General features: G+C 50.1%; 3 protein-coding genes across 9 annotated transcripts in view; 2 read left to right on the forward strand and 1 right to left on the reverse strand.

Annotated features, from left to right (window-relative positions):
• PPP2R5D (protein phosphatase 2 regulatory subunit B'delta) overlaps nt 1-3,023 on the forward strand; it is a 27,951-nt gene extending 24,928 nt beyond the window's left edge. For both annotated transcript variants that reach the window (XM_027664686.1, XM_027664687.1), the window contains exon 16: nt 185-3,023. In XM_027664686.1, the coding sequence (XP_027520487.1) occupies nt 185-322 (138 nt within the window). In that variant the 3' untranslated portion in view covers nt 323-3,023. The remainder of the gene's footprint in view (nt 1-184) is intronic.
• Nucleotides 2,896-4,107, reverse strand: MEA1 (male-enhanced antigen 1). The gene is made up of 3 exons (XM_027664696.1): nt 3,850-4,107; nt 3,659-3,770; nt 2,896-3,592 (listed from the first exon to the last, which is right to left on the reverse strand). The coding sequence occupies exons 1-3, from the start codon at nt 4,063-4,065 to the stop codon at nt 3,429-3,431; spliced, it is 492 nt and encodes a 163-aa protein (XP_027520497.1). The 5' UTR covers nt 4,066-4,107; the 3' UTR covers nt 2,896-3,428.
• Nucleotides 4,108-4,248: 141 nt separating this feature from the next.
• Nucleotides 4,249-26,915, forward strand: KLHDC3 (kelch domain containing 3). Of its 6 annotated transcripts, XM_027664692.1 has the most exons (12): nt 4,674-4,688; nt 9,353-9,467; nt 12,362-12,600; nt 14,860-15,036; nt 17,189-17,304; nt 18,672-18,743; nt 18,969-19,182; nt 19,462-19,548; nt 20,852-20,960; nt 25,526-25,599; nt 25,982-26,060; nt 26,280-26,915. In XM_027664692.1, the coding sequence occupies exons 3-12, from the start codon at nt 12,447-12,449 to the stop codon at nt 26,344-26,346; spliced, it is 1,149 nt and encodes a 382-aa protein (XP_027520493.1). In that variant the 5' UTR covers nt 4,674-4,688; nt 9,353-9,467; nt 12,362-12,446; the 3' UTR covers nt 26,347-26,915. The 6 variants fall into 6 exon arrangements, with proteins under 6 accessions (XP_027520491.1, XP_027520495.1, XP_027520492.1 ...); XM_027664690.1 differs by lacking the exons at nt 4,674-4,688; nt 9,353-9,467 and adding an exon at nt 4,249-4,412 and having other exon boundaries at nt 12,365-12,600; XM_027664694.1 differs by lacking the exons at nt 4,674-4,688; nt 9,353-9,467 and adding an exon at nt 4,309-4,406 and having other exon boundaries at nt 12,365-12,600.
• The last annotated feature ends 397 nt before the right edge of the window (nt 26,916-27,312 follow it).

Below are 27,312 nucleotides of genomic sequence, written 5' to 3' on the forward strand. Positions count from 1 at the left end.
ACCTTCCCACTCTGGAAAAAGTGCGAGTGGGACTTTTCTCTGTCCTTTTAGTCTGTGTTTGGCTCTTAGACTGTTCTGGAGCATGCTGCAGTGTCACCCAGCATATTCTAGAGTGGCTGGAGTCAGAGGCTGAAGAGGTGAAGGGGTTTGCTACTGATCCCTGACTCCTTCGGTTTGTCTATAGATGCTGAAAGACATTAAGAAGGACAAAGTTTTGCTGCGCCGGAAATCTGAGCTTCCGCAGGACGTCTACACTATAAAAGCCCTGGAGGCCCACAAGAGAGCAGAAGAGTTTCTCACCTCAAGCCAGGAGGCTCTCTGACGGGCTCAGGGGCTGGCCCGAGAAGCTCTGCCCCATCCCTTTTCTCCAGGGGTCATGGAAATGCACTCGGTTCTCATGTATAAGTAAGGAATGAACATGGTGAGCTGTGCCTGTCCTCCACTCCATCTGCATACCTCCAGGGTAGATCTGGTTTTACGTTATAACTTGTATCTCACCACTGTCATGTCCTCCTGCTTTTTCACCTTGGCTGTGCATGCATGAAGGGAGCCTGCCGGACCTCTGATCGTATCAGTCCAGGCAGGACTCACTTCATTGCAAGCTGCTGCCTCTTCTTACTCTGCCTGGAAGCCAGAGCCTTGCTCAGGCTCTCTGTTGGCCAGAGACAACCATTCGTGGCTCAGCATACTGCTCCAAGCCCCAAGTGCCCATCTCTGCCATGCCTGCCCCTGTGCTGCTTGTGCAGCTGAGCCCTGTGGTGCTCAGAGGTCAGGCTGAGCTTGAGGCAGGAGCAGAGCTTGTGGAGGCTTTGCTGCCTTGGTGTGCAGCTCCACAGCTGAAGGGTCTTACGTACAGTGGAGGAGATGTTTGCTTCCACCCTTTTTTTCCAAGCCTCTTGTTTTGTTCCTCTGTCAGTGGAGTGGGGGGTTCAGTGCTTCGCCACCCCCAGTAAAGCTGGGTGCAAGCACTACATACTGTTGCCCTCCCTTTCAGACATCCTTAGAAGCTCTCTTGTGGGAAAGTGATTCCTTCAGCTATTTGTGTTGGTCTGTGCTGACTCATCTCCATTCTGATGTCTTGGGTTAATTGTGGGCCCAGAATTAACTTCCCGCTTTGTAACAGGTGTCAGCCACTGAATTCTGCTTTCTTCTTCTACCTGCTCAATTAAAATACTCCTGCAGCTCTCCCTTTGTCTCTGTATCCCACCTTTAGCTCTGCAGTGGCCAGGGTTTCTAGGAAGCTTGTGCTGCTAAAGTCATTTCTGCAAGCTAGCGGAAGCAATGGATACACCTTATGGGGTGTGGCTGAGTTTGAGTGTTTAGTTGTCTCCTTGTCATGATCAATGGCCAAGTGTTTACTGCTGAATTGCTTCCATGGGTGCTCTGACCAAAGTTCACCTTGCCCTGTTACTTTGGCACCCGCTGAGGCCCTTGAGCTGAGGCCCTTGTTAGTTATTACTGGTGCATCAGGGACTCTGCTAAATTAGCATTTAGAGCACACTTGCTGATAGCCCAGGGGCTTGCGCAGCACTTGGGTGCTACTGTGATCCAGCTTTCACCTCTATTTTTTGTGGTGCAGATTCAGTGCCAGGCCAAGGTGCCACCTCAGAGGCTGGCTTGTGATAGAAAAGGGAGTCCTCCTTGCTTCTTATCTGCTGTACCTGCTTTCTTGACACATAAGCTTAAGTGGGTTTGCAGTAGTGCAGGGAGCTTATGGCATCGGTGCTAGCCTGACACTGTTTGCAGCATCGTGGAATGTTGTAGAAGGTTCTGGTGTATCTCAATAGTAAACTATTCCCAGGTCAGAGGTTTATCCTCTCCAATATGTGCTGCTGGTGTGCAGCACATCTTTCCTCCAACCCCAGCCAGGCTGTTTTTACCTCTGTATCCTGCATCCCTGCCCTGTGTAGGTCTCTCTCGGCTCAGCCCTCACAAGGGATGCCACCATCTCTTCGGAGCAGCTGGTGAGCGCGTGTGTGAGATCCCCCCAGTCATGCAGGACCCCACCTCCCCTCTGCAACAGGCCAGTTCATCAGGAGACTTTAGAACACCTCAGGGAGGTTATTGCTTACACTGAACATTACTCCGAGCTCATGATCAGCTGCCAATCAATTACCTCACGCCTGGCACAGCATGTAGACATGCACCAGGTGATGCCAGATGGTGCACCGGAGTGGCACAGTGGAGATGAGGACTGCTGGGCTCAGGCTGGGTGGGATGCTTCTTCCTTTCGGTGCAGGCTTTCCAACTGGCTCTTAGCATTGTGCTATAAGCCAACACCTCATTTTTAGATTGCTACAGCATGGTGTGCCCTCACTCAAGCCTGCTTGCTGCTGGGCAGCCTTTCCCTGCTGCAGGCTGCTCTGCCTGCGGAAGGAACAGACTTGTGGTGTGCAGAGGCTGACGCTGTCCTGCAGATGGTCTGTCTCTGTTGGCAGCCCCTGAGCCTGGCCAGAGGAATGCTGCTGGAGTCGTGCCATGTGCAGGGATAGGACTAACGCATCATGACTACGTGCTGTACAGCTTCAGTGTTCCCATAGCTTTGTGTGTCTTGTTCTGGGTCAGGGAACTTAGGCTTAGTACCTTCACCCTTTGTTTGCTGCCTATTCATTCCAGTGTCCTGGACACCTCAGAAGGGGACCATGTGAGAAAGGGGGGAGTGTGCTCACCCTCTCACCACATGTATTGCTCATAGGCAGATCTGCCACACTACAGCTGCCCCTTGCTCAATACTTGGTTTCTAGCATCAGTGCTGCTCATTTCTGCCTATGCCTTTCCCCATGTCAGCCAAATGGACAGAACTGGAGCTGCCTCTTCCACTTCACCTGGCTCCCTCCTCCCAAGGGAACAAGCAAAACTACTGCATTCACCCCCTGGACACAAGTATTAAGCTGCTTACAGTTCATATGTACATATGGTGTACTTTATTTTCAGTAGAGCATTACATAGTATGAAAGTGTTGGATTTTGTACAGATGTCCCTGTATGTACAGAACTAAATAAAACCAATCTCTTGGAATGACACATCTGGCTCTGCCTCTGATATTCCAACACAGACCCTGTCCTGGGAGAAGGGGCCCAAGCCTGGAGAGGGACTTCTCAGGTACTGTCAGCACAGGGACAAGTCCAGTGTTTGTCCTGAGGGAATCTGGGCAAAGCCAGCTAAGTCCCCTCGCCCCACATGCACACAGGTATAGAAACCAGTCAGGCTCCTCAGAGGCAGACGAAGACAACACAAGGACATCACATTGACTTATGCACCAGCCAGAACCAGGAAAGAGGAGTGGGAAGGTAAATCAGACAATGTCAGTGGGAGAAACTGGAAGGTCGATACTGGCAAGTCCTGTCAGCACCTGGCTTGGAGGCAGCGGGTGCCTGCAGGGTGGAGGGAGGGCTCGGGTTTGCAGCTCCTGTGCTGCAGCTCAGCTCTCACTTCCAGTCGGGCCGGGGACCGCCGAGGCTTTGCCGGGCCTGCAGTGTGCGCTGCACCACGTCCTTCCACTGCTCCTCCGAGATCTGGCTGGCCCAGGCGGGGATGCCCAGGGTAGGCAGCTTCACGCTGGCCATTGTCCTCTTCACCAGCTCGACATGCTCTGGGAACAGAGAGGGCGTGAGACCGCGGCGGAGCCCCGAAAGGGCCCTGCCGAACACGCCGTTACCTGCATCCATGGGGATGGAGCTGCGGCTGCTCTGAGCCGCGGCGCCTTCCGCCACCTCCTCCTCCTCCTCCTCGCTGTCCGTCGGCGGGTCGGGCAGGTGCAGCCTCAGCATCTGCGGAGAAAAGCGGGCAGCGGAGGTCGGGACCACGGGTGCCCCCAGCCCCGTCTCGGCGGGAGGCGCTGGGCGGTACCTGCAGCCGCTCCTGCAGGCCGGGGTCCGCCTCGCCGGGGCCCTGCTCCGGTTCCTGGCTCAGTGGCTGGTACAAGTACCCTCCGCCACCTTCCTCCTCCTCCTCCTCCTCCTCCTCCTCGTCGCCGCTCCACCCCGCCGCGCCGTCAGGGCCCTCCGGCAGCCCGGGCTCCCGGGGACAGACGCGCTCCGGGCCCATGCTCGGCGCCACGGCCATGCACAGGGCGCGGCGCCGCGGAGCCGCCGCCACCGCCCGGAACCGCCGCGGCCGCCGCGGGGCACTGTGGGCGCTGTAGTCCCGGCGCGTGCCCCGGGCGGGGCGGGTTGTGCCGCGGACACGCGTCGCCGGTGCCTTCGGGCGCCGCCATCTCGGCTCGGGACGGGGCTGGAGCAGCGCGGCGGAGCCAGGGCCCGGCACTCGCGGAAGGGCCTCTCGGGGCAGCACCGCCCCGGCGGGGGAGGGCGCCCGCCGTCCCGGGCGGGGCCGCGCCGCACTACAAGTCCCAGAGAGCGGCGGGCGCAGCCGTCGGAGCGGGGCTATCGAGGCGCCTTGTACGGGTACAGGTACGGGGCTGGGGCTGAGCGGGACCGGAGGCGGAGGGAGGCGCTGGGGCTGTGCTGGAGTTGGGGGCGGGTGAGGGTGAGGCCAGAGGCGCCGCCGAGCCCCTCTGTGAGGGCTGGGGGCGCGGGGCCGCCGCTCTGCCTGGGTATCCTCGGCCGGGCCCGCGGGCGGCGCATGGGGGCGCGGGGCGGCCCCGAGGGGCTCGGGCGGGCGGGGGCGGCCAACGGTGCTGGAGCGTGTCCAGGGAAGGGCAGCCGAGCTGCTGAACGGTCTAGAGAGTCAGTCCTACGGGAGCGGCTGAGGGAGCTGGGGGCGTTCAGCCTGGAGAAAAGGAGGCTCAGGGGAGACCTTCTCAATCTGTACAACTCCCTGAAAGGAGGTTGTAGCCAGGTGAGGGACGGTCTCTTCTCCCAGGTAACAAGTGACAGGTCAAGAGGAAATGGCTTCAAGCTGCACCAGGAAAGTCTTAGATTGGATATTTTGCAAAATTCTTCATGGAAAAGGCCAGGCATTGGAACAGGCTACCCAGGGAAGTAGTTGAATCACCGTCTCTATGTGTTCAAAAACCATGTAGATGTGGCATTTTCAGGACATGGCTTAGTGGTGGGCTTGGCGGTGTTGACTTAATGGCTGGACTCAGTGATCTTGGTGGTCCTCTCCAACCTTAAAGGATTCTGTGACCTTACCCATCCCTCTCCTCCCCTGACATGTCAGGGAGGCTGCCCTTCTGCTTCTCACCCTGGCGTAACCTCCACCGTGCCTTCTCTCTCCATCTCTATGGGCTCATCTGGTTTCAGACCGTTTATGCTTTCACCCAATCTTGGCCATGTTGGCAGGTGTGGGGCTGTGTGCCTGGTCCTCCCCAGCCCTGTGCACCAGGCAGACGGAAGGCTGTCACCTGTGAGCCTGCCATGTGTGTGTCCAAGGCTAGCGAAACACTGCCTGGGCATCCGTGTCGATGGAACAGCAGGTGCAGAGGAGGAAACGAGTGCAGCCCTACATAAAGCAAAAAAAGCCACACTAGCTGTTAGCTCAGCTTTCCTGAGCCTGCTTCTTCCCAAGGGCTGCCCTTGGCATGGCAGAAATGGCTTGACATGCTGAGACAAATTCCTGGGGGAGCAATATCTCCAGCGTTTAGGCGTGCTCCATAGAGAAGCAGCGGTGGGTTTTGGGAGGCAAGGTGAAGAAGAGAAGTCAGCTCAGTAGGTGCAGAATCTCACCTGGGCTTTGGCCAAAAGTAAGTCAGAAGTGGGCAAAATATTTGGTCAGAAATAAGGAAGTGGTGAGGCTGTCTGCAGGGAGGGACATTGGAATAAGTTTCTGCCTGAGCAGCATGGTCTGGGATTCCCGTGGCTAACATGAGCTTCCAGATCAGTCTCAGTTAACGAGCTCAGGGGCTGTTCTAGCACCGTCTAGTTTACTGGTGCTGGAATTGCATTGTGACTGTCCAAGCTGCTGAATGTGCAAGCTTGCAGTTTCACACTGCCTTAGCATAAATAGTCAAAGCATCAGATAAATGTCAAGCATGAGTGAAGAAAGCGGGTTGTTCCCGTGCTATCTCTAACAGTATGTTGGATGTGCTTGAAATAGAACTGTCTATATGGACTGCTGTGAGCTGGCTGGGCTATTTTAAGTGTTACTAAACCTTGTGGCTGGTGGTGTCTTTTGGGAGACGGGACTGAAGCAGCCACACGGTAGGATTTGCTCTCTGGAGTGGCTTTGCAGGGTCAGTATGCTGCTCTGCTTGGGGTGCAGCTGTAATTCTGGGGCTGACAGAGCGAATCCTTGAAAATCCAGACCACTTTCTGCTGGATTTCCCCCCCTTGCTGTGGGAATTGACAGCAGCAAGGCTAATCTGAGCAAATTTTAGAAATGGCTCTAGGTTTCTTCCTGTGTATGTAGAGGAATGTGAACTCCCTTTGTGCAAAGAAGTGGATCCATGCGTATATGGTTTTGTTCTAAAATTATCACCTGGCTACTGTCTGTGGAGATGCTCAGTAGCTTTTTATCTTGAATGAAGTGTTTCCATAACTGATTGTAGGTATTGAAAATAGTGAGTCTAAAGCCAATGGAATAAACAGGTGAAAAATCTGACTAAAAACTATGATTACTGGATTGGGGTTTTGTTGGGTTTTTTTGTTTGTTTGTTTGGAGTTTTTTCCTATCTATGCCACTGTACTCAAGTCACCACAACAGTTTTGAAGATATGCTAGTAAGAAATTATTGAGTGATTTTTTTCTGGTGATCTCAGACATCTATATGCTGTGCTGGTAGGCTCTTGTGAGGTGTAAGCTGGAGCAGTTGGGATGAAGGTTGTTTCAGGCATTAAGTGTATCTTCAGACACCAGCACAGCCAGAGATTTAGGAATGTTGTCTATAGGTGCTGTATTCAAAGGATGCAGAGCTGCCTTAAATCTGATTTTTCTCTTGCTTAGCAGTGAAGTGCTCCAGGTGAATTGCTGTGCTCCCTATGCTGGAAGTCAGCACTGACAAGGAACAAGGGAGATGCTAAAGGACATCGTGGCCATTTCTCTGTTAAGGATGTGTGAGCTTCTACTTGTGCTCAGGTGCCAGCCTGACTGCAGCAACAGAGCCAGTCTGAGGTCACCCCATGGCTGTTGTTGCACCACTTACTCTGGAAGTGTGTACCTGGGCTTGTGGTGCTGTGCATAGTCAGTGGTGGGATCCAGGCATTTCTGTGGGACCACACCTGGTTATTTTGACTGCTTTTTAATTTTAGCCTCCATGTGCTTTGTGGTAGAGGAACAACTCATTGCTGGGCTCACTTAATTTCCATCATCATCAGGTACTTCAACAGTAGGTGAAGTGTATCCTTATTTTTAGAAATGCTCTTCTTCCTGGCAGTTAATGACAGGACCTACCAGGGTTTCAAAATTCTCTGTGCTTGACTGTATCTCTGGGTAGATTACGGCAGACCAGGGAAATGAGGAGTTGTGGACATTGGAGGATTGCTGCCTGTATGACTGCAAAAATCAAAGAGTTTTTGGAGAGGTGAAGTGAGGAGCTGATGTGTATCAGTGGAAGCAAGCAGTGGCTTGAAAAGAAGCATGTGTGCCCTTCTGCGAAGGAGACCCTGAGTGTGTGTGTACGTTGCTTTTTCCAGTTGAGATTGGTGGAACAGAGGCAGCTGGAGCTTCCTCACCTAAGATGAGCAAGTGTATGCTGAGCTAGCAAAGCATGTGGGAGTGCACTTTCCTGGGTTTTGTTTCACCTAGAAAATGAAACTTCTCTCATTGTATAACAAACACGTGCTTGTTTTGATGGAGCTTTTTGGTCTCCATTTATGGTCAGTTCCTGGGGGTATTGGGGCATGATTCCACCTGGTCATGCTGAATCAGTCAAAGGAGATGCCTCAGGCCTTCAACCAGCCTCTACTGTGGACAGAGATGAAGTGTGGTGGCTGCTGTAAAAGAGATGCACCTCTGGGGAGGAGAGGAGTGGCTCAGCAGGATCCGGAAAAGGGACACATGCTTAGTTCAGTGTCTGCACAAATCCATGTAGAAGGCAATCCTTCTCTTTCACTGCTGACTTCTGTGATTTAAATGATTCCAGCTTAATTTTTCTACAGTGCAAAAGCCCTTTCTCTGATCCATGGTACATGTTAGTGTCACTAACTGTGTCTTTGCTTTGTTTGAAAAAGCACCTGGTTTGCCTGAGGTGGACCTGAACAAGCTCAAGAAGTGGGACCTGGGGAACCTCATGAGGTTCAACAAGGCCAAGGGCAAGGTGCTAAACCAGGGCAACCCCTGGTACTGATACAGGCTGTGGGCTGAAAGAATTGAAAGCAGCTCTGAGAAGGACTTAGCAGAACTGGTAGATGAAAAGCTGGAGATGACCCAGCAATGTGCACTCACAGCCCAGAAAGCCAACGACACCCTGGGCTGCAACAAAAGCAGTGTGTCCAGCAGGTTGAGGGGAGGTGATTCTGCCCCTCTGCTCTGCTCTGGTGAGACCCTACCTGGAGTGCTGCACCCAGCTCTGAAGGCCCCAGTACAAGAAAGGCATGGAACTGTTGGAGCAGGTCCAGAGGAGGACTGTGAAAATGATCAGAGGGCTGGAGCACCTCTCCTGTGAGGAAAGGCTGAGAGAGCTGGGGTTGTTCATCCTGGAGAAGAGAAGGCTCCAGGGTGACCTTTATGGTGGCCTTTCAGTGACTAAAAGGGGCCTATAGGAAAGCTGGAGAGGGACTTTTCACAAGGGCATGTAGCGATAGAAAAAGGAGGGGAATGGCTTTAAACTGAGAGAGGGCTTTAGATTAGATGTTAGGGAGAAATTCTTTAGTGTGAGAGTGGTGAGGCACTGGAACAGGTTGCCCAAAGAAGTTGTGGATGCCCTGTCCCTGGAAGTGTTCAAGGCCAGCTTGGATAGGGCTTTGAGCAACCTGGTCTAGTGGAAGGTATCCCTGCCTATGGCAATGGGGTCGGAACTGGATATCTTTAGGGTCCCATCCAAACCGAAACCATTCTGTGATTCTGTGTGCCACCTCCTGCAGCCAGTGCCCTCCCAGTTCTCTAATACAATTTGCCACTGTCTTACCAATATTTCTGTGTTTTGTAGCCTACATACCTGTTATTAGTGTCCTAGATGAGAAATCACAGGATGTATTTTGCATGATCTAATGTTGTACAAATGGGGGAAATTGTTAGTAAATTATTTCCTATCAGTTTGTCTGTTTTCCTCTTTCCCTGGCTGTGTCCTATGTGATCTTTAAAGAAACCTAATGCACAGCTTAATGTCAAGTGTATTAATGCCTCCTATTAAGAAGTCCTCATAGGAATGAGGTTGAAAAGTGGTATATTTATGTCATCACTTATATCCTATAAATTATCATTGGAAATCAAAACTTGAAATGGAACTTAGCAGTGTGCATGATTGTAGGACAGAAAACAGTTTTTTTCTCAAAATATGTGTATATTTGCAGATAGTGCACAGTGGGGACTAGCTGGAGGAAAACTGGCTTTGGGCAGAAGACTGGTGTAATGAAACAATTCCAAAAAAGGCAGGATCGGAGAGTCTGGAGCTGGCTGCAGAAAACATGGATAGGAGTGTGGGGGGGTATCCTTAGGAGACAGGGCTGTGCCAGGAGGAGAGGGAGAAGGACCTGTGCTGGCTGGAAAGGGGTGAGCAACAGTTTCAGGGTAGGGCTGTGGCTAGTGGCAGAAGGGGAAGATGGGAGTCTGAATTGATGCTTTTATTACAGTGTGGAGGAGAGCACTTGGGTTTGGAAAAACCATGGCAGCTTGTTAAATCCTTTGTTTTCCCATGCCTTTTAATATACTGCTGTAAAGATCGCTTTACACTTCTGGTTGTTCTCTTTTCATGAAGTGTTCAAACGAGTGTTTGCATTCCGTGGCTCTGAGGAGGTGCAGCAGGAGGCTGTGCTGGCAGAGCTCTGTGTTTGCTCTGAAGGGGTATCCCTGGCCCAAGCCAAGGAGAAGCACAGCCAACTTCAACCCCATTGGCCTCGCCACCACCCTGGACCTGCCTGTCACCTGGGAAGGGCTTATCTTGGGAACAACTTTCTCAGTAGTTGTAGGAAACAACGTTTCAACATTACTACTATAAGCTCAGCATCTTTCCTGCAGTGCCACAGGCAGGGCCTGGAACTGTTTCTCGGTGGCCCATCTTGGGTGTGCTGCCTTCTGATCTGAGTGATGAAACTGTTGGGGGAGGGTGGCCGGCTCCTGTGGCACTGACAGGACCAGCGTCCTGCTCTGGCAGCAGTGAGCTCCTTTCACCTGACTTGAGTGAACTCCCAAGGGTGAAAAAGAGTTTTCCCAGCCCTTCTGACAAAAAAAGCAGGGGGCTTGGTATGATGCCTGCTTGCCATGCCAGGCAGCTGTGCTTCTCCACACAAGGAACCAAGCAGAGAACTTAGAAGTAAGATCCATCCTCTTGGTCTTCCTGGATCAAGCTCAGTCTGAAGGGTGTTGAAAATATTGATGCTGGTGATAAAGTCCACTTAAGCTCCTTTGCAGAATCACTTAACCAAGAAGAGATTTTGAGGAAAACATTGGTTAGATTTTTCAGGAGTAACTTTTGACTGAGGCAGAAAACAGATATAGAAATGTGAAGCCTTCAAAATAGCTTGAAAGGTGACTTTGGTGGGCTCCATGGAAACTCGTCTATTCTGTAGCTTTGCAGAGGATTTACACAAGTGTGTTGCCTGGCTTTAAAAAAGTAGTAACTTGAAAAACAAAACTCAAACTGGCTAGATCTGAAATTGAAGCACGGCCTGTAGGACACAAGGGCTGCTCCTGGGACCTTCTGGAGCACCTCTGCTGGAGAAAAGCTTGATGTGACTTTCTGGGTTATTAACTGCAATTTAGGTTAGGGTAGGTGCTGCACGAAGAAGTTTGCAGGTTTGCAGGAGGGACTCCTTGGTCTGCGCTCATCTGTTACAGGAAGGCTTCAGGATGCTCTCTGTTGGGCTTTGCACATGTCCTTTTGTTGTAACTTTCAGGTACAGAGCATGCTCTGGCTGCCAGTCTCTATTTTGAAAACAACTTTAAAAAGAAGCTACTCAATTTTTTATGAGATTTGTGAGTTCTGGAATGAGGTGACTGATGAACTGTCTGTACAATGAGTGGATGAAGCTGGAAGCCTGAGCTCTGCCCCTGCCAGGAGCTCCCTGTTGGTGGCATCTCTGACTCTTTACATGGGTGGGGATAAAATGGGAGTGTGTGAGTGGGCCAGGTGCTGTGGTGGTCAGGCTGTTGATGGGCCTGGTTGTGAGCAGTGGTTACACTTGACTGAAGGGCTGGGGGCTCTGCCCCTTTTGCTGCCCTCCAGCTACTTCAGAAAACTTGAAAGAGGAAACTTCTCCTTGTGAAAGCTCACTGCTTTCCAAAAAGAAAAGGGGCAGAGTTTAGGAATTTTATGTATGTGTAGGAATTTTAGAACTTATTCAGAAGCATTCCCACATTTCTTTGGACTCTGCAAATGCAAAAACTGGGTGTGGAGCTGGAGTGTACTGACTGCATCTTTCAATAACCTACAACCAAGAAATAAGAAAAGACAGTTTTATTTATGCTGTTTGAAACACTGACATATCTTCTAATGGCTGTTTTTCAGTTGGGAGAAAACTGTTAAAAATCAAACTGACCTGCTTTTTCAGAAGCACCCAGGCTCTGCTCTAGATTCTAAGATCCAAAGGAGAGTCTCTGCAAGAATGAACTGTGGTGTTCTAAGATATGATCTAAGCCATCTGTTTGAGGAATGAAGCATATCAGTTGCTTAACAGAGACATGATGTTACAGAATTTTCATAGTTATGCCTGGATTTGCTGTGGGAGAAAAAGGCCTTTTCTGAGAATTAGCAAAGAGCTTTATACCTAGATTAGGGGGTTTCTGCTCTCTCGTGTCTGATTAGATTGGACCCTAGGGCTCCAGTCAGTGAGGCCAAATGGTGGTGTCATCATCCACCCCCATAATGGCAAGTTGCTTGCTTTATGTGGGGGTGATTCTTTGAAGGTTTTTTGTTGGGTGTTTTGTTTTAATATTTTCCTCTGTTGTTTCTTACAACTGATCCAAAGAGCATGCTCTCTTCCCTCTGGCTCTGTTCTTTTCACCTTCACAGTTGGCTCTCGCTGTGTGTTTTCATTCATGCGGACAAACGGTTCTGACATGTACATGATGTGTGCATGACCAGAGCACGGCCAGGCGTGCTGCACTTGGCTGCCTTCGCCCAAGGTGTTTGGCTTGGGCTGCCTGTACACCCACCCTGAGGGTTTTTTGTATGCAAGGGCATCTCTGCCTGCTCCTCTGAGCCTTGCTCAGGTTATGATACCTGCCCTGTATCCCCTTTCTGAGGTGAGAGTAAAACTGTCTCCAGCTGGGATGCAGATGAATGAGGATACAGCAATGTAACCTTTGTAGCTGGATTCAAGGAAGATCTGCGAGATGGATCACGTTATTTTATCATTCTCTCTCAGAGCCAGGTGACATAGTGGTGGCCCAGGAAGCATGTGGCTGTGGCACTGGGGGCCCTGAAGACCATCTGGCTTGCAGGGAGGAATGCTACGGTGGGCAGTGCACTTGGAAGGTGGGCCACGGAGGGTGAACCACGCAGCCGTGGCTGTTGGACACAAGGTCTATTCCTTTGGCGGATATTGTTCTGGAGAAGACTATGAGACTCTGCGGCAGATCGACGTCCACGTTTTTAACGCAGGTAAATGTGTCCTTGTGGTGTGCAAAGGAGTTGGCTTGCTGGGCTCAATTATTGGTTTTCTTCCCTGCTGCTGCCTAAGGTGTTACACTGTAACATACTGTCTGACTGTAATTTCCAAAAAAATTATCAGAGTAGATGGGAGCCTCTTTCCTTGTGCAGCCTTGTATTTTCTGCTTCAGAGGCAGGGCACAGAGGTGCTGTAGTTCAGCAGACTGCTGGGGTAAGGACTCATTAGAAGTAGCCACATAGCCATGTTTTGTCCTTGTTCTCTGTGAATGCCAGGTGCAAAGAAGTGATATCTAGCTGGTTCAGGTTCCCCCTCCAGGTCCATGCTCAGCTCATGTGGAAGGAGTAGGGTGGGAGCCAGTGCACTCAGTTAAGACTCCAGGTTTAGACTCTTGAGCTGTTTCCCTGTGGGGGCATCTGACAACTGCTGCCAACATGATGGAGTCCATGGGGGCATGTGGCTGGGATGGAGGCCTTCCCATTTTAGTAGCAGCTATCACGCAGATTCACAACATAGCTTAGAAAAGCATCTGGAACTAGAGGCATTTGTGTAGGGTAGCCAGTACCTGTCATGAGGCTGAGTTGGAGTCATGGCTGTCCTGGCAGAGGCTGTATTTGTTGATTCAGTGCTTTTTGAACTGAAAAGGTTACTGAGTTGGTCCATGAAATATTTCCCTGTAATTAGGCAGGTGGTTGAAAAACTGCAGAGGTGCTTGGATGGGTCTAGCTAAACAGAGCCAAGAACAGAGAACCAATGACCAGTTTTGCAGACTGAACAGCATGCTGAATTCTCTGCTAACACCCATGTCACGTGTAGATAAAGGTAGTTTGCAATGAATTCACTTCTTTAGAACTGATGTGTGCAGCAGGGATAAAGGCATTGGTTAAACAGAGCTGCCAAGGTGACCTGCTCAAGAGGAGAGTGTAGCTCAGGATCCTGTAAACAAAGACATTCTTCTCTGTCCAGAGAGACGGGACTTTCACACTCAACAGAGTTGGATGTTGTTTCTTGTAGAACGTGCCAGTAGAGCATCATTCTTATGGGGAAGCATAATTACTGTGTCCAAAGGAATGCTCTTGCATTGTTTTCTCTTCTTACCACTCCCAAATATTAAAGTGTCATGATGCTGCAGCCACCATGTGGGAGGTGGCAGTGGCTTCCCAAGCCCTTGCTCAGTTATCATTGTCAGGTTCCAGTGCTAAAGCCAAAATACCAGATTTTGATTGGTCTCTTTCAGTCTTCCAAAGATGAAGACTGTATTTTAGTTAGGAAGTATCCCGTGTAGCTTGACTTTAGCACTGGATGTGCTTCCTCAGTGCCCTTTCTGCCAGTGGAGTAAATGCCTACCTTTTAAGATGGCTGACCTATTCCCTTTCCTTGTGTTAGTATTTCAGAGGAACTATAGTTTTCTGCTATATTTTATGTTAGCTCCACGTAGAGAACAAACCTAGAGGCTGTATGCGAGGTAGAATGTTTGATGCTCTTATGTAATGGCCACGTAACACTTGCTGTTACTCCTGCATTGTCATTAAACCCTGTAAATACCTGTTGACTGCTCTGGCTACTGCTGAACACAACACGCAGGCTGCCGGTAAGGAGAACCTGTAATTACAAAGAAGTCCGATTTAGTAACACAAAGTTAGCAGGGAGAACTTGGGTATAGATAGGCAAGAAGGTAGAATATAGTATAATAGGAGATAGACAGCTATCTCATCTATAGCTTGAGAAACAAAACAAAAGCAAACAAACCTGTTTGCTGCAAAGCTGCTGTCTTGCTTTACTTGAACTGTGCTTCTGCAAGTCCAAGTGATACCTTCAGGTATGTTCCCTTGCATGTTACTGCAGTGAATTATTCCCGTGCTGCTCATTCTTCCAGCTTTGAGTCTCTTCAACAATGTCACTAGCTTGGAGCATTGACTGCATTCACTGTCATCTCTGCACTTTTTCTTTTTCCTTTCCCTATTTTTTTGTGTGTGCTGTATCTTCACTCACAGTCTAGGATGAGCCAGAGACTTTTCAATGACGTGCTGCAGAACAGAGCCTATTTCTGTATAGACTCCTCTGCTCCTCCAGAGGACCTCCTTCTATATTTCTTAATTAGCTACTATTGGGGTCAGGCACAGCTTTCTCTTGTTTACTTGACTACTTCTGCATCTCGTCATGGGGAAAAAAAGCTCCATGAGGATGGGTTATGACCTGAGAGCAATGTAGCAGGCTTAGCATTTGACATGGGCTCAAACTTGTGTTTTCAGTGTCTCTGCGCTGGATCAAGTTGCCTCCAGTGTGGACAAACAGCCGAGACCACGTGAGAGAGGTGCCCTACATGAGGTATGGGCACTCAGCAGTGCTCATCGATGACACTGTCTACATATGGGGTGGTCGCAACGACACAGAAGGAGCCTGCAATGTGCTCTATGCTTTTGATGTCAGTAAGTTCCAGCTTCTCACTCTTCCTTGTCATAACTGTTCTTGATCAGACCTTCTCTCTGCCGCACCACACTGCTCCCCAGCTTTTTCCCATTCCTCAGTGACAGTTTGGAGGAAATGGTGTCACAGGCTGTTTCAGCAGTTCGAGAAGGGAAGCAGTGTGGCCATTGTGTCTGCATACTTGAATCTCTGAGAAAGCCTTTGAACAGAGGTTACTGATCTTGTCTAATAGTCAAAATGGTTTTAATTTTTCTATCACCTTTGTGTGCACTTTCTGAAAGTAGCTATAACTGAAACGTTCTCTCTGTGTGATTCCTTAACTGTGGCAAAGGTTGCAGCAAGAAGGGGCTAGAGCTCTTGAGGATTGCAGTTCCTCTCCAGTGTGGTTCTTCTTTCTGAAAGCATGAAGGAGAGTAAGGAATAAAACATAGGAGTAGTGAGGGACAGAATGGCAAAATAAGGGAAGGCATGAGTCAAGTTAGATAAACCTGAAGAATAAATTCCTTGAACCTTCTGGTTGGCTTCTCCATAGCATTGCTGGAGCATCTTTGAAGAAAAGGCACCATCAGAAACTGGGTGGACACAAATGTCAGGAAAGGATTCTGAAGGCAAGTCCATTTAAATAGTGACTAGTAAATGTCCTCCTGGACTTGGAAGGAAACTGCTTGCTGTAGTGCTTGGTCATGGGGTCTCTTCTTTACTAGGAAATACCTTAGAGCTTGGGTCACAGGGTTTCCTTCTTCCCATGACACATGCAGCTGAGAAGGCATCGGTAAACCTCTGCCTACACAGAGGCATTGTAGTGGGAGCTGCCTGATCTCCATGCCAACTCCTGCACTTTAGCATTATGTGAAAATTAACAGGCCAGACTTCAGTCCTAATCCAAACCCTCTGCAGCTGTCTGTACACACTAAGCCCTACCATTCCTGGAAAGCGAGAGTGGCAGTCACAGTCCCATGTCTGTAGTGTAAGTTCCACTGAAAAGTCGCATTGGGCTGTATAAAGTCCTGTTTGAGTGCAGTTTTGTCCCTCAGGTGCTGAGCACAAGTCGAGGTCTTTTCCATCTCTAATTGGACATATTGCACTTGGATGAGCTGTTGCTGTTATCATATAACTGGCCTTGGAAGCAGCTCCATGAAGGAAAGGAACTTGATAGCCACTGGACCTTTCTCAGTAGAGGCTGCCCAGGGGTTCTGTTGACCTCGCAAGACCCTTTGTGTAGTTCCAAATGGAGTATAGGTGGATAGCTGTGTCTGCAGGCCAAGTTCAGAGAAGTTATCCTCATGAAGAATGTTGCTTTGGCTCCAATATTACGACTTCCTGAAATAAGCACTGCTTTTGACAGCTAACAGCAGTTAGGGAGGATGGGGGGAATGTCTCCTGCTGCCTTGAGGCTTATCTGTGCCTCTCAGGGCTCTTGGAACAGGTGCCTGTGTGTGCTTGGCAGTGAGTCGCTGGCTTAGCTCCATATTGCCCTGGCATGCAGAACAGCTCTGGCTGGATTTAAAGTCATGCCCTAAATCAAGCCAACCCTTGGAGTATGCAGGCTAAAGGGCTGAATCTGGTTGGTGTAGGCTCCCAAGGAGGACTGTGAAGGGTGGAAAGTGAGGAAGCCTCCCCTTGGAGAGGGGATGAGAATGTAAAAAGTGGAGCAGAAAAGATAGGGAGAGCTGCACTGCAGAGGTGGGGATGTGCGCAGCAATTTGTGGCTAAGTGACTTCTGCCTGCATTTGAGAGCTATTTTTCCTGAGTCAGTTAGTCAGCATCTCCATGCCATGAGTTCAGTTGAGCCACTTAGCATTATTATTACTTCATTGTAACTGAAACTGTAAATGCAGAGCTGGTAAGTGACTCACAAGTATGCTTTGCGAGAGATTCAGTAAAAATAATGTTGCTCAAGTAGTGCTGTACTACTCACAGTTAAAATGCAAGCTCTTTATCAGGTCAGGCAGTAGGTGGCCATGCCGAGAGGCTGAGACCTCTGTCACTGTGCCCCTCTGTGGAGACTCAGGCAGGTAGCTTTGCCTGAAGAAGCAGAGCAGATGCTGTGTGAGAAAGAGAGAAGGATTTCTGTCTTAGAAACTAAGAACAGTAGTAAAGAGCTATCCCATCCCAACACCTACTGTGTTTTCTCAGCCTCTTGTTTTGTTTCAGACACGCACAAGTGGTTTACGCCAAAGGTGTCTGGAATGGTCCCAGGAGCAAGAGATGGGCACTCAGCTTGTGTCCTGGCAAAGAGCATGTTTATCTTTGGAGGCTATGAACAGCTGGTGAGTAGTCTCTGTAACTGTTAATTGGTGAGCCCTTGGGAAAAGAGGGTGATGATACCCAGGACACTGGTAGAGGCAGGATATGGGGGCATATTTGTATTCATAGTTGCTTTCATTTTGTAACTTAGCAAAGTCATGGCATTAATACCCAGGTTATGCTCATTGTTTTGTGGAGAAAATGGTTAAAAAAGCAAGCCTAAAAAAATGGTGATTTTTTTTTTTCTTTCACAAAACATACTTACCATAAAGAGGTAAAAATATAAATATTTTTGTATATAATATTTATGGCTCATTTCTCAGCCAAACTTTGATAGATAAATACACATAATTTTTAATAAGTATATACTGATGTACATTTATTTCAATTTTCTGGCTGAAAAATGAGCCAGAAAAATCACTTTCCAGTGTCCATGGTGTTGCTGTGAGATTTGTCTTAGTCTGGTGCATGTTCCCTGTAGTCTGTACCTGCTCTGGCATCTTGTTGATCTCCTCCAGCAAACACCTGGTTGCCTTCCTGTTAAGCATACCCTGAGTCAGTCATCCTGCAATAGCTGTTAGTGTGTCTAATGATCTTTTGAGCAAATCTTTATCCTCTGATCTTAAGAAATGGGAAAATATCATTTCAACCTATCACCAGGCTCCAGAAAAGCTGTGCAAAGTCACATCTGTTTATTTGGAAGAAAGCTGGGGCTCTGTTACAGCAGTTTCTGGGTTATTTGTCCTTTTCTGAGGACAATGGCATGCCAAATCCATGATCTTGATTACAGCAGCAGGAGCAGTTCAAATGTGGCTTGTTTTTAACCAAGACCAAATAAGCCTCTGACTGTCTTGCTGCTCTCTCCCCTACCTGGAAGAGCAGGAGTCCACATTGTTTGTGTGAGTGCAGTCTCTTCTGGGCAGCTAGCTGCAGATGGCTTTTGTGGGACCTCAGAACCCAGAGTATATTTGTTCCTGTATGTTTAGCTACCCAGAAGTAATCTTAACTTCTACTTCTCATTGGGTGGCCATATCAGAGCCGGTTTGCCTGTCCTGTTAGTGCCTTTTTCTTCTGTTGCTTATGTGGAGAGGAGGCAGGTTTCTGCTGTGAATGTATTGTGTGCAGGACAGTCTTTGGGGGAGGAACTGATCACCAAATAAATGGGAAAGCTGCAGGAAGAGACAGGACACCTTTGAGAATAAATGGGCTTTGCCTTCCTCTTGTTAAGTGATAAGTATGCTGCCTGACATTTTGGAGCAAGCACCTTGTCTCTTAGGAGGTACTGACTCCAAAGAGATGTTCCAGGTCTATAGAACAGCATCCTTCCTGGGGCCAGATGTGACCAGACTTCTCAGTCCCTTTGTGACCAGGCTGTTCTGCTGTCTTTCAGGCTGACTGCTTTTCAAACGATATCCATAAATTGGACACCACAAATATGATGTGGACTTTAATCTCTGCCAAGGTCAGTGTCTGCTTTTCACTGTGGTTTGGGGAGGAAGTCTTGCATTTGCTGTTCTCTGGGGTAGCTGCCCACACTTGTCTCACAGCTTCTGTCTGGTGTGGCAGGAATCTGCAGGATGGGAAGTTCTCCAGGAGAAGGCAGCCACCCAGCTTCCCCATCAAGATGTGTCATCTGCTGGGGTAATCTGCATTCTTTCTCTTGTTCTGTTTTACTCTGTCCCTTCAGGGTACTCCAGCTCGCTGGAGAGACTTCCATTCAGCTACAATCATTGGAACAAAGATGTACGTATTTGGTGGCAGAGCTGATCGTTTTGGGCCATTTCACTCCAACAATGAGATCTACTGTAACCGCATTAAAGTATTTGATACAGAAACAAACTCCTGGCTGGACTCTCCTCCAACTCCTGTGCTGCCTGAAGGCCGGCGGAGCCATTCAGCATGTGAGTGTGGGTCTGCTGAGGGTGGAGGATGGTGGAAGGAAATTTCTGCCTGCGTTAGAAGGACTGTCTGGTCTGTTGGATGGAGATGTGGGTTAGCAAGGGGTGCACTAAGCCCAGTTTCTGTGGAAAACTGCTGCCCCCTGAAAAGCCTTGCACGTAACCCTGCACATGAAGGTGATGTAAGCGAAGGTGAAAAACCAGCACCACTTTGCTTTGTGTTTGATGTTGGGTCAGAGACCTGCTGGGTAGCACGCTGATGTCTGTGCTTATTCCCTACAGTCAGCTACAATGGGGAACTGTATGTATTTGGTGGCTACAATGCACGCCTGAACAGACACTTCCATGACCTCTGGAAATTCAATCCAGGTATTTATGCTTTTAACTTGTTGCAGTGATAGTGCTCCAGGCCCTTAGGCAAGTGAGTGCTCAGAGGAGCTTACTCTCCAAGGAGTACTGTTTGAGGGGAAATTTCTCTTCTGATAGCACTGACAGGAACTTGCTACTGTGCTTGGGACCCCTGTTCCTCCTCAGGATGTTTCCAAATCTCAGTTAGAAAGTGGAAGAGAAGGTATTGCTGAAGGACACAGTTCATTGGAATACTTTGTCTTGTTCTTAAATATGCAGAAATACTGGCAGAAGAGAAAATAGGAAGAAGCAATGGGGTTAGGGAAGGGAAAGAGCTGGGGAAACAGTTCAACTTGAGCTGCAGGATCATCATACCACACTCTCTTGGTACCAGGTCAAACTGTGCTGCAGAAGGGGTGTTCTTCAGCTGGTACCCTGAATACCACACTGAATATCTCAGTCGACTGAGCTGTTTTGGTGTCTTCAGTCCTCAGGCGCTTTTCGCAGTCATTAGGCTGATTTTGTTTGCTAATTGCTTTGCATAGTAAAGTTAACTGAGAGCAGCCGACTTGCTGCTCCCCAAACTGATCCGTGAGCTAGTGTCTGAGCTCCTGAAGATTTCAGTACTGCATTAGTCACCCCCCCAGCATCCTTGCCACAGAAAGCAGCAAAGGCTGCTGTCTCCACCTCATTCAGTTCCCTGCTTCCTCCTCCCGCCGCTGAGCTGTCCCCAGCAGCCTCCCCTCTACCAGGATGCTCAGTGATCGCAGACTGCCAGCAGATGGAGCTCGTTCCTGGGTCTCCCTTCTCCAGATGCGGACCGCAGCAGGGTACCGGGGAAGGGAGGCTGCCTGACTGCTGCTGCAGCTCACCCCTGTGCAGCTCCCCATGAAGTCCGACCCACTGCCGTGGCAGCCCGTGGGTCCTGGCGCTGAGCCTTTGCAACTGAAAGGCCTTGACTGGGCTTTGAGCAACTTGGTCTAATGTGAGGTGTCCCTGCCCATGGCAGGGGAGTTGTAATGAAATGATCTTAAAGGTCCCTTTCAACCCAAACCATTCTATGACATGACCTGCAAGTGCTGTCTCAGCAGGCAGAACTTCAGGACTCTGTCTGGCATTTAAATGACACTTTAGTAACAACCTCATAGAAGTGCATCATTTTGCCACTAGTGAGGAGGTCAAGGGAAAAGGTGGATACTGGCTAGTTGATGTGGGGGGGTAGTGGGCCACAGGTTTTCCTGTGATGTTTAAATCCATAACCTGCTTATACATGATCTTGGTCAGGCTCTTGTGACAAGGTGGTGCACTCTGTTCTTCTGGTTAGTTTCTCTTTCTTGGAGGAAGATTGAACCCAAGGGGAAAGGCCCATGTCCTCGACGCCGGCAGTGCTGCTGCAGAGTGGGGGACAAAATCATTCTGTTTGGAGGCACCAGGTGAGTTGTGTGGCGACACTCCGCGAGAGGTTTTGCCGTTCCCTTCAGCACAGTGTGCCTCCACACTCTGCTGCATGCAAAGTCAGATGGACTTCAGAGTTACGTGGCAACTGTCCATCTGTCTGACAAGTGTAAGCAATCGTGTACATCGGGGCTCCTCTGGAAAAAAGCCATGGAGGAGACTGAAGGTGTCATGTAGCTTGTAAAGCACCCAATGACAAGCTGTCTGGTACACGCAGAGACAGAAGTGTGTAACATGCTATTCCGGTGGGGTTGTGCAGTGGTCAAGCTTTCTGTGAAAAAGGTAGTGGGGATGAGGGAGGAGATCCTGCCATCAGAAGGACACGTCTTAGTCTGCTGTGCTGTAGCAGACCTCACACTGACTTGTCCTTGCCTATGTGGTGCCCTGATTCTCCCACCAGAGTTTCTTCTGTTGGCAAGTGTGGGTTTTGCTAAGTTGCAGTGGGATGTTGGCTCAGCTGGGAGCTGTTTGAGGAGCCTATACACATGACAAGAAAACGTTTCTTCTTGTGCCATTGTTCCTTAGCAACACTTCCATTCACAAGAGGAACCTGGTGTTATGAATTTAGCTGTCAGACACTGGAAGTGATACTGTCAGGGTGCAGGGCAGCTGGATGTAGCCAAGAGCCTTAGAAGCTGCTAAAAGAAAGGAAGTGGCCCATCACCAGGACACACTCTATGCTCTCTAGAATGACAAATTGTAACTCCAGAGCACAGGCCTGTTTCCCACTATCCACCTTGCAGAGACAGTTTAAGTGCTTTCAATCCTCTGCATGGTTTGGAAACCTTTAGGGCTTTCTCTGGGACTCTGGCAGCAGCTTTTTGAGAATGGTTCTGAAGACTGGGGCAGAGGACCATACAGAGCAGGTTCTGCTGATGGCCTGGCCATACCAGTGTGTGATAGGGTGAAGGGCCTTCATCTTCCAGGGATTCAGGGGGGGTGGTGCTTAATTGTAGGATGTCTACATGGCTGTGAAGGAGTGCTTAGTGCAGGTGAGGTATGCAGAGGTGCTGAGTTTATCCAGTTACCTCAAGTGATACTGGTGCTACTCAGTACAGAAGAAGGCTTGGTGGAACTTTATGGTAGTTTTGGATGGTCCCAGATGCTGCAGTGTACGTAGATTTGTGTTACAGCACCAGCTGAACTCTGATGTTAAGCCTTGGCACTCCTAGGAAATGTGAGCAAACCACAAAGAATTTGACACCAGCTTTTTGGAGTTTGGTCCGCCCTTTTCAGGCAATGCCTTGTCTTCTCCACTGAATCACTTCAGAATTCAACTTGTTTCTTAATTCAGGCTCAAAACCAATACAGGCATGTTCATCAGCACTAGTGTGGGGTAGGAAGAGCTGCAGGCAGCCAGGAATGCAGCCTGCTTGAACTGGAGGGAGGGTCTTGCAAGCTGGGGAAGTGGGAGATGGGGGTGGGGACCATGCTCGCTTCCTGTAATAGTTATCAGGTGTGTTCTGAAGCTGCCTGGCAAGATAAGAAGTTTTTCCAGGAAGTCATTGTAATGGAGAACTCCCAGTGGTCTGCCTCCTGACCTGTGCTCTCCTGGCTGGGAAGGGGGAGGGGGCTCGAATACTGCAGGAGATCCAGCAGGATTCCTTGGAGGGTGAGCCCGCAGGCTCAGCTTTCTAGGTGGCAATGCTGGGGGGTAGGCAGGCAAAACCCCTTTGTGTCCTGCCTGCTCTTAACAGGATTCACGCATCCTGTAGACTGTTGAAGAGGCACTTCTGCAGGCTGCCTGCTCGTATGGCATCCAAATGCTTTGTTTCTTTTGTAGTCCTGCCCAGAGCCTGGTCTTTTTGCCCCAGCTGTGGTCTCTCACTGTGTCCAGGAGCAATCTATCACTTATGTCCCATTTAAGTGACCAGGAAGTTCAGTGTTCCCATTAGCTGTGTCACAGTTGTGGCCCTGGTCTGGTTTCCTCCCAAACTCACCAACATTTTGGCATGCAGAGACCATGTACAAGGGAGAAGGAATGCTATAAAGCAGAGTTTTGCTGAACAGATGAAATAGCTGAACAGATGAGAGATGCCAATCCAGATTTGTCTTGAGGCTGCGTTTTCCCTGACAAGGCTTAGAAATGCCTGGCTCTGGTGAGGGAGTAGGGGCTCTCACTGAGTGCTTAGTGCAGGGAGCATTGTTTTGCAGCTGGAACAATCCATTTTGCTGACAAAGGCATGCCCTGCACCCTGCTGCCTGGGAATTGCAGCTCTCCTGGTCTTGAACTCCAGGCTTACCCTGCTACTTGCCTTTTGGTGATTAAAACCACAGATGTGGTGCCTGCTGGCTTTCCTTTGATAGATAAGGGATGGTCTAGGGTTTCCTGTGACGTGGATGTGAGATTAGATTGTTGTGTGGTAAGCACACAGGGGTGGAATTAAAGGGGCTCTTGCCTGTATCCGGGCAGATGGGTCCCATCAGCAGCAGGTCTTCTCTGACAGCGGGGAGCTGTGTGCTGCAGTTTGGCCTGGGGCTATGGGAACCTGGGGAGGCAGGTACTGCCTCATGTCCTGAGGGAAGCAAAGCTTAGTGGGTCAGAGACAGGTGACACTGGGGCAAGAAGTCACTGCATGAGGTCATTCCTAGCTAAGCAGTGAGGGCACCCTAAATTGGTTCATCACAAGCCAAAGCAGGACTTAAACCACCTTTTCTTTCTTTTAAATTCTCCAAACAACCATCAGCCATGGGAGTGCTTTCCTCTGGTCCAGGCGCTACTGTTCCAGCACAGGCAGTCTCTCTGTGCTAAGGGACGTTCAGTTTTTTCTCAGGTGCTTTGGCTATTCCATCAAGACCATGGAGGCAGGAAACTATAAGTGAGGCTGTCTGTTCCCTAGAAATGCCTGAAGTCATAGTTCCTCATTAGCATTCCAGGATCAGCATCAGATGGGAGTATTGGCAAATTGGAATTGGTTTAAAATGACTGCTGCACTGCTCAGTGCTCAGTTACAGTCCTCTGAAATGCTGTTCCCATTTTGGCACAACCAGGGAGCTGTGGCTGGAGCCCAAAGTGATTCCTGAGTCGCACTGAGAAATGTCTGTGCTTGCCCTGCCATGCAGATGTTTCCCATCTGCTTTCTCTACACTCTTCTTACAGCATCTCAATGGCCAAGCTGAAATAATTGCAGTAGATCTTAACTATGTGAGGAGTGATGGACAGCGTGTGCCTGGGCAGAATCTGTTTTAAACCTTGTGCTGTTGTGCTTGGCCACACAACTTCAGCTCATGCAGCAGAACCCAAAACCAGTCCAGCAGCTGGCCTAGGAACACAAGCTAATAAAATAGTATGTTTTCCTGGCTGTCACCATCTCTGGAGATAGGTCATGGTTCCTGTCATCTATGGCCCAGATGCACAACTAGAGATCTTGGCAGAAAGTCCTCTTGGGTCTCCAACTTATCTCTCCTACCTCATTAGGGACACCAGCACAGCTTTTTGGTCTTTGTCAGTATGTAGTGTCAGATTCTTCCTAGATCAAATGCCTGTCCCATGTGATGTTTTCCCAAATCCTTGTATTTCACATTGCTTCCCATGCCTTCCCTTGGCTGTGAGGCCAAGCTGGCCTGAGGTCTGTAGAAAGCACAGTGTGGGCTGTGTCATGCTGCCCCATGTGGTGTTTGGGACCAGGTGGGGATGGCCTGACCCTGCCTGCTTGGAAAGTTTGATCTATATGTGTCTCCTAACATGTTACTAAGGCAGCCTTCCATGATACAGCGCAGCTGAGAAGCTGGTTAGTCTCCAGCACTGAACTGATTCTCCAGGTGATGCCAGCCTGTCTGGCCCTGGCAGCTGTGGAGCAGCCCATGGGGCCTGTTTATCTCCTAAGGAGCGGGACAGAGGCTTGTGCAAGCGTGTGTGCCTACCTTCAGGAGCTGCTGTGACATCCTTTCTCCAGCCTGATCAGTGTCATTCTCAGCCTTGTCTTGGGGATTGGCTCTGCCTCTCTGAGTGGAGCTCTTTGGAGGGTTGGATCCACTGAAATTGCTGAGCAAATAGAGCCTCGAAATGCCTCAGTTATGGAGGCAGCTGTTTGCCATCACTTTCCTCATGTCTTGGGGAGTGGGTGCCACTTTTCCAGGGAAGGCCCCAGGGCTGCTCACTTGTTGGAGAGCAGTTTGAGAGGTACATGGAGAAGGAAGAGAGTGAAACCAGTTAGAGGCTGGTCAATTGTACAAGAAGGGAAAAGGATTGTTCCCTGCAGGGTGGGACCTGTGTGTGGAGGTGCAGCAAAGTAACAGAGGCTGGCAAGGTGAGGGGGAGGTTCACAGCTGGAATCATCATGGTGATGTGTGAGAAGGAGGCAGGTCCCCCGTCCCTTGCTTGTGGGGGAGACGGTGTGTGTTTTTGCTCTCTGGCTCTGTGCAGCTCTGCCTACTCTGCAAGGAACTGTGAAAGTGATGACTTTGAGTGCTGCTGGGGGCATCAGAGGGGCAGGAGGGATGAGACTTGCTCAGCCCTTGGGGAGCCCAAGGGACTGTAACTGGTGTAAAAAAAAAAAAAAAAATTTGGCACTGATTGACACACTGTGCTTGGTTTCTGCAGCCCATCTCCAGAGGAGGGAATGGGTGATGAATTCGACCTGATGGATCACTCAGATCTCTACATCCTCGACTTCAGTACGTGAGCACTCCCTGCCCAGCCTGTACCTCTTGCCACAAGGTGCCCTGTGAGCAGGCCCTGCTGTGAAGCACCATACTGTGCCCTACGTGGCTCCAGGTGCCTGTATCCCAGAACCAAACAGCTGTCTCTGACAAGTGTACATGGCTTAAGGCAGACCAGTGAGAGGTGCAGCTGTGTGTCATGCACTCCTGCACACATACTTCTTTGTGCCAGCATAGAAAACTGCTCCAGATGGTCCCTGGTATGCATTCTACCTTGTCCCTGAGAGGGATGGCCAGGGTGCTCTGCCCTGTTTCCTGTCGCACTGATTGCATGATGCTGGACCCCCCCATGGTGTCCAGATGAGGACTGCTGTGTCTAACTGCCCTCTTTCCACAGGCCCCAGTCTAAAGACGCTGTGTAAGCTAGCAGTGATTCAGTACAGCCTGGACCAGTCCTGCCTTCCCCATGACATCAGGTATGGTGTGCCTTGCTGGGAGGTCACCTTGTGGGTGATCTCTGTCCTTAGGGTGCTCCAGCCCTGGCTGAGGTCTGCCTGGGGTCTTCCTTGGCACTGTGCAGCTTTGGGGCAGGCTGGGCTGGAGACTACAGCTGAGGCTCATGTGAAGCAAAGCTGCTCCAGCCCTGGGTGCTGTGTTTGTGCTTTCTCTTAGTGTGTCCCTTTGGTGTGTTACAGATGGGAGCTCTCGGCCATGACAACAAACAGCACCATCAGTCGCCCCATCGTCTCCAACCAGGGCTGATGCTGACTCGTCCCTCTACCACCCTGCCCTCGCCCCTCCACACATTGACCTCTTGCTCCACTGCCTGCATGAATTTTTAGCCCTTTCAAGCAAGGAAGGTGTGAGCTCAGTTTGTCTTGCCCTAGCCAGGCCTCCCTCTGCCCTTGTCATGCTTTGGGCAGCACGAGTGTACAGGCAGAACTGGCCACTGGGGAAAAAAACTGGCTGGCCCCAGCAGTACAGCTGTGACCCCTCTCCTTGCTGATGGCTCCAGCGTCTTCCTTCCCTTTGCCTGTGGAACTGCAGCTGTGCTGTCCGGTCCCCGGCCACTTTCCAAGGGCCTGAATCAACTTTTACCACCAGCCATGGCCCTGGGGTTGACCTCAGGCTATGAACTGTTCCTGCATTGCCTCAAGAGAGCAGGAACCTCTACACCTGCTCCTGCCAGCACTGACCAACGTCCTGGCACTAGATGACAGGCCCCAGCTCCAAGCTGAGCCCAATGTGGAGGGCTGGGCCCAGCTGGACTCTCTGCCCAGATCCAATTGTAAAACAGCAATCGGGGGCAGTTTTATAAATTCTGAGGCAGACATGGTTTCTGCTGCTGTGTGTGTCCTAGCAGGTGAACTGGGGGTGTGAGAGAGGGTGTGAGAGAGGAGAGACTGAACCAGGTGCTTTCCCCCAGAGCTGCAGGCCACTAGTGGCTTGTGGCAGCAGCAGGCTCTGGCTGGTGTGAGCCCTGGCTGGGGTGGCAGAAGGGAAGCTGGGCCCTCCACAGCAGCACTGCCCTGGTGTACCTGCCTCCTGCCCAGGGCTGTGCTGCCTTGCCAAGAGGACAGGGAAGAAAGTGGTGTACGTCTCCTGGGCTGTGCTGCCTCAGAAAGGTGGATGCCCTGTTGCTTCCTGCTTCAGGGCTGGAGATGGAGTGGTGCCTGGGACAGTCTTCCTGGGTGGCACAGAGCGCTGTGCTCAAGCCCCTTTCTGTGG

The sequence above is a fragment of the Corapipo altera genome, unplaced genomic scaffold, assembly GCF_003945725.1.
Source record: "Corapipo altera isolate COAL_440 unplaced genomic scaffold, ASM394572v1 76, whole genome shotgun sequence".
Taxonomy (NCBI): Eukaryota; Metazoa; Chordata; class Aves; order Passeriformes; family Pipridae; genus Corapipo; species Corapipo altera.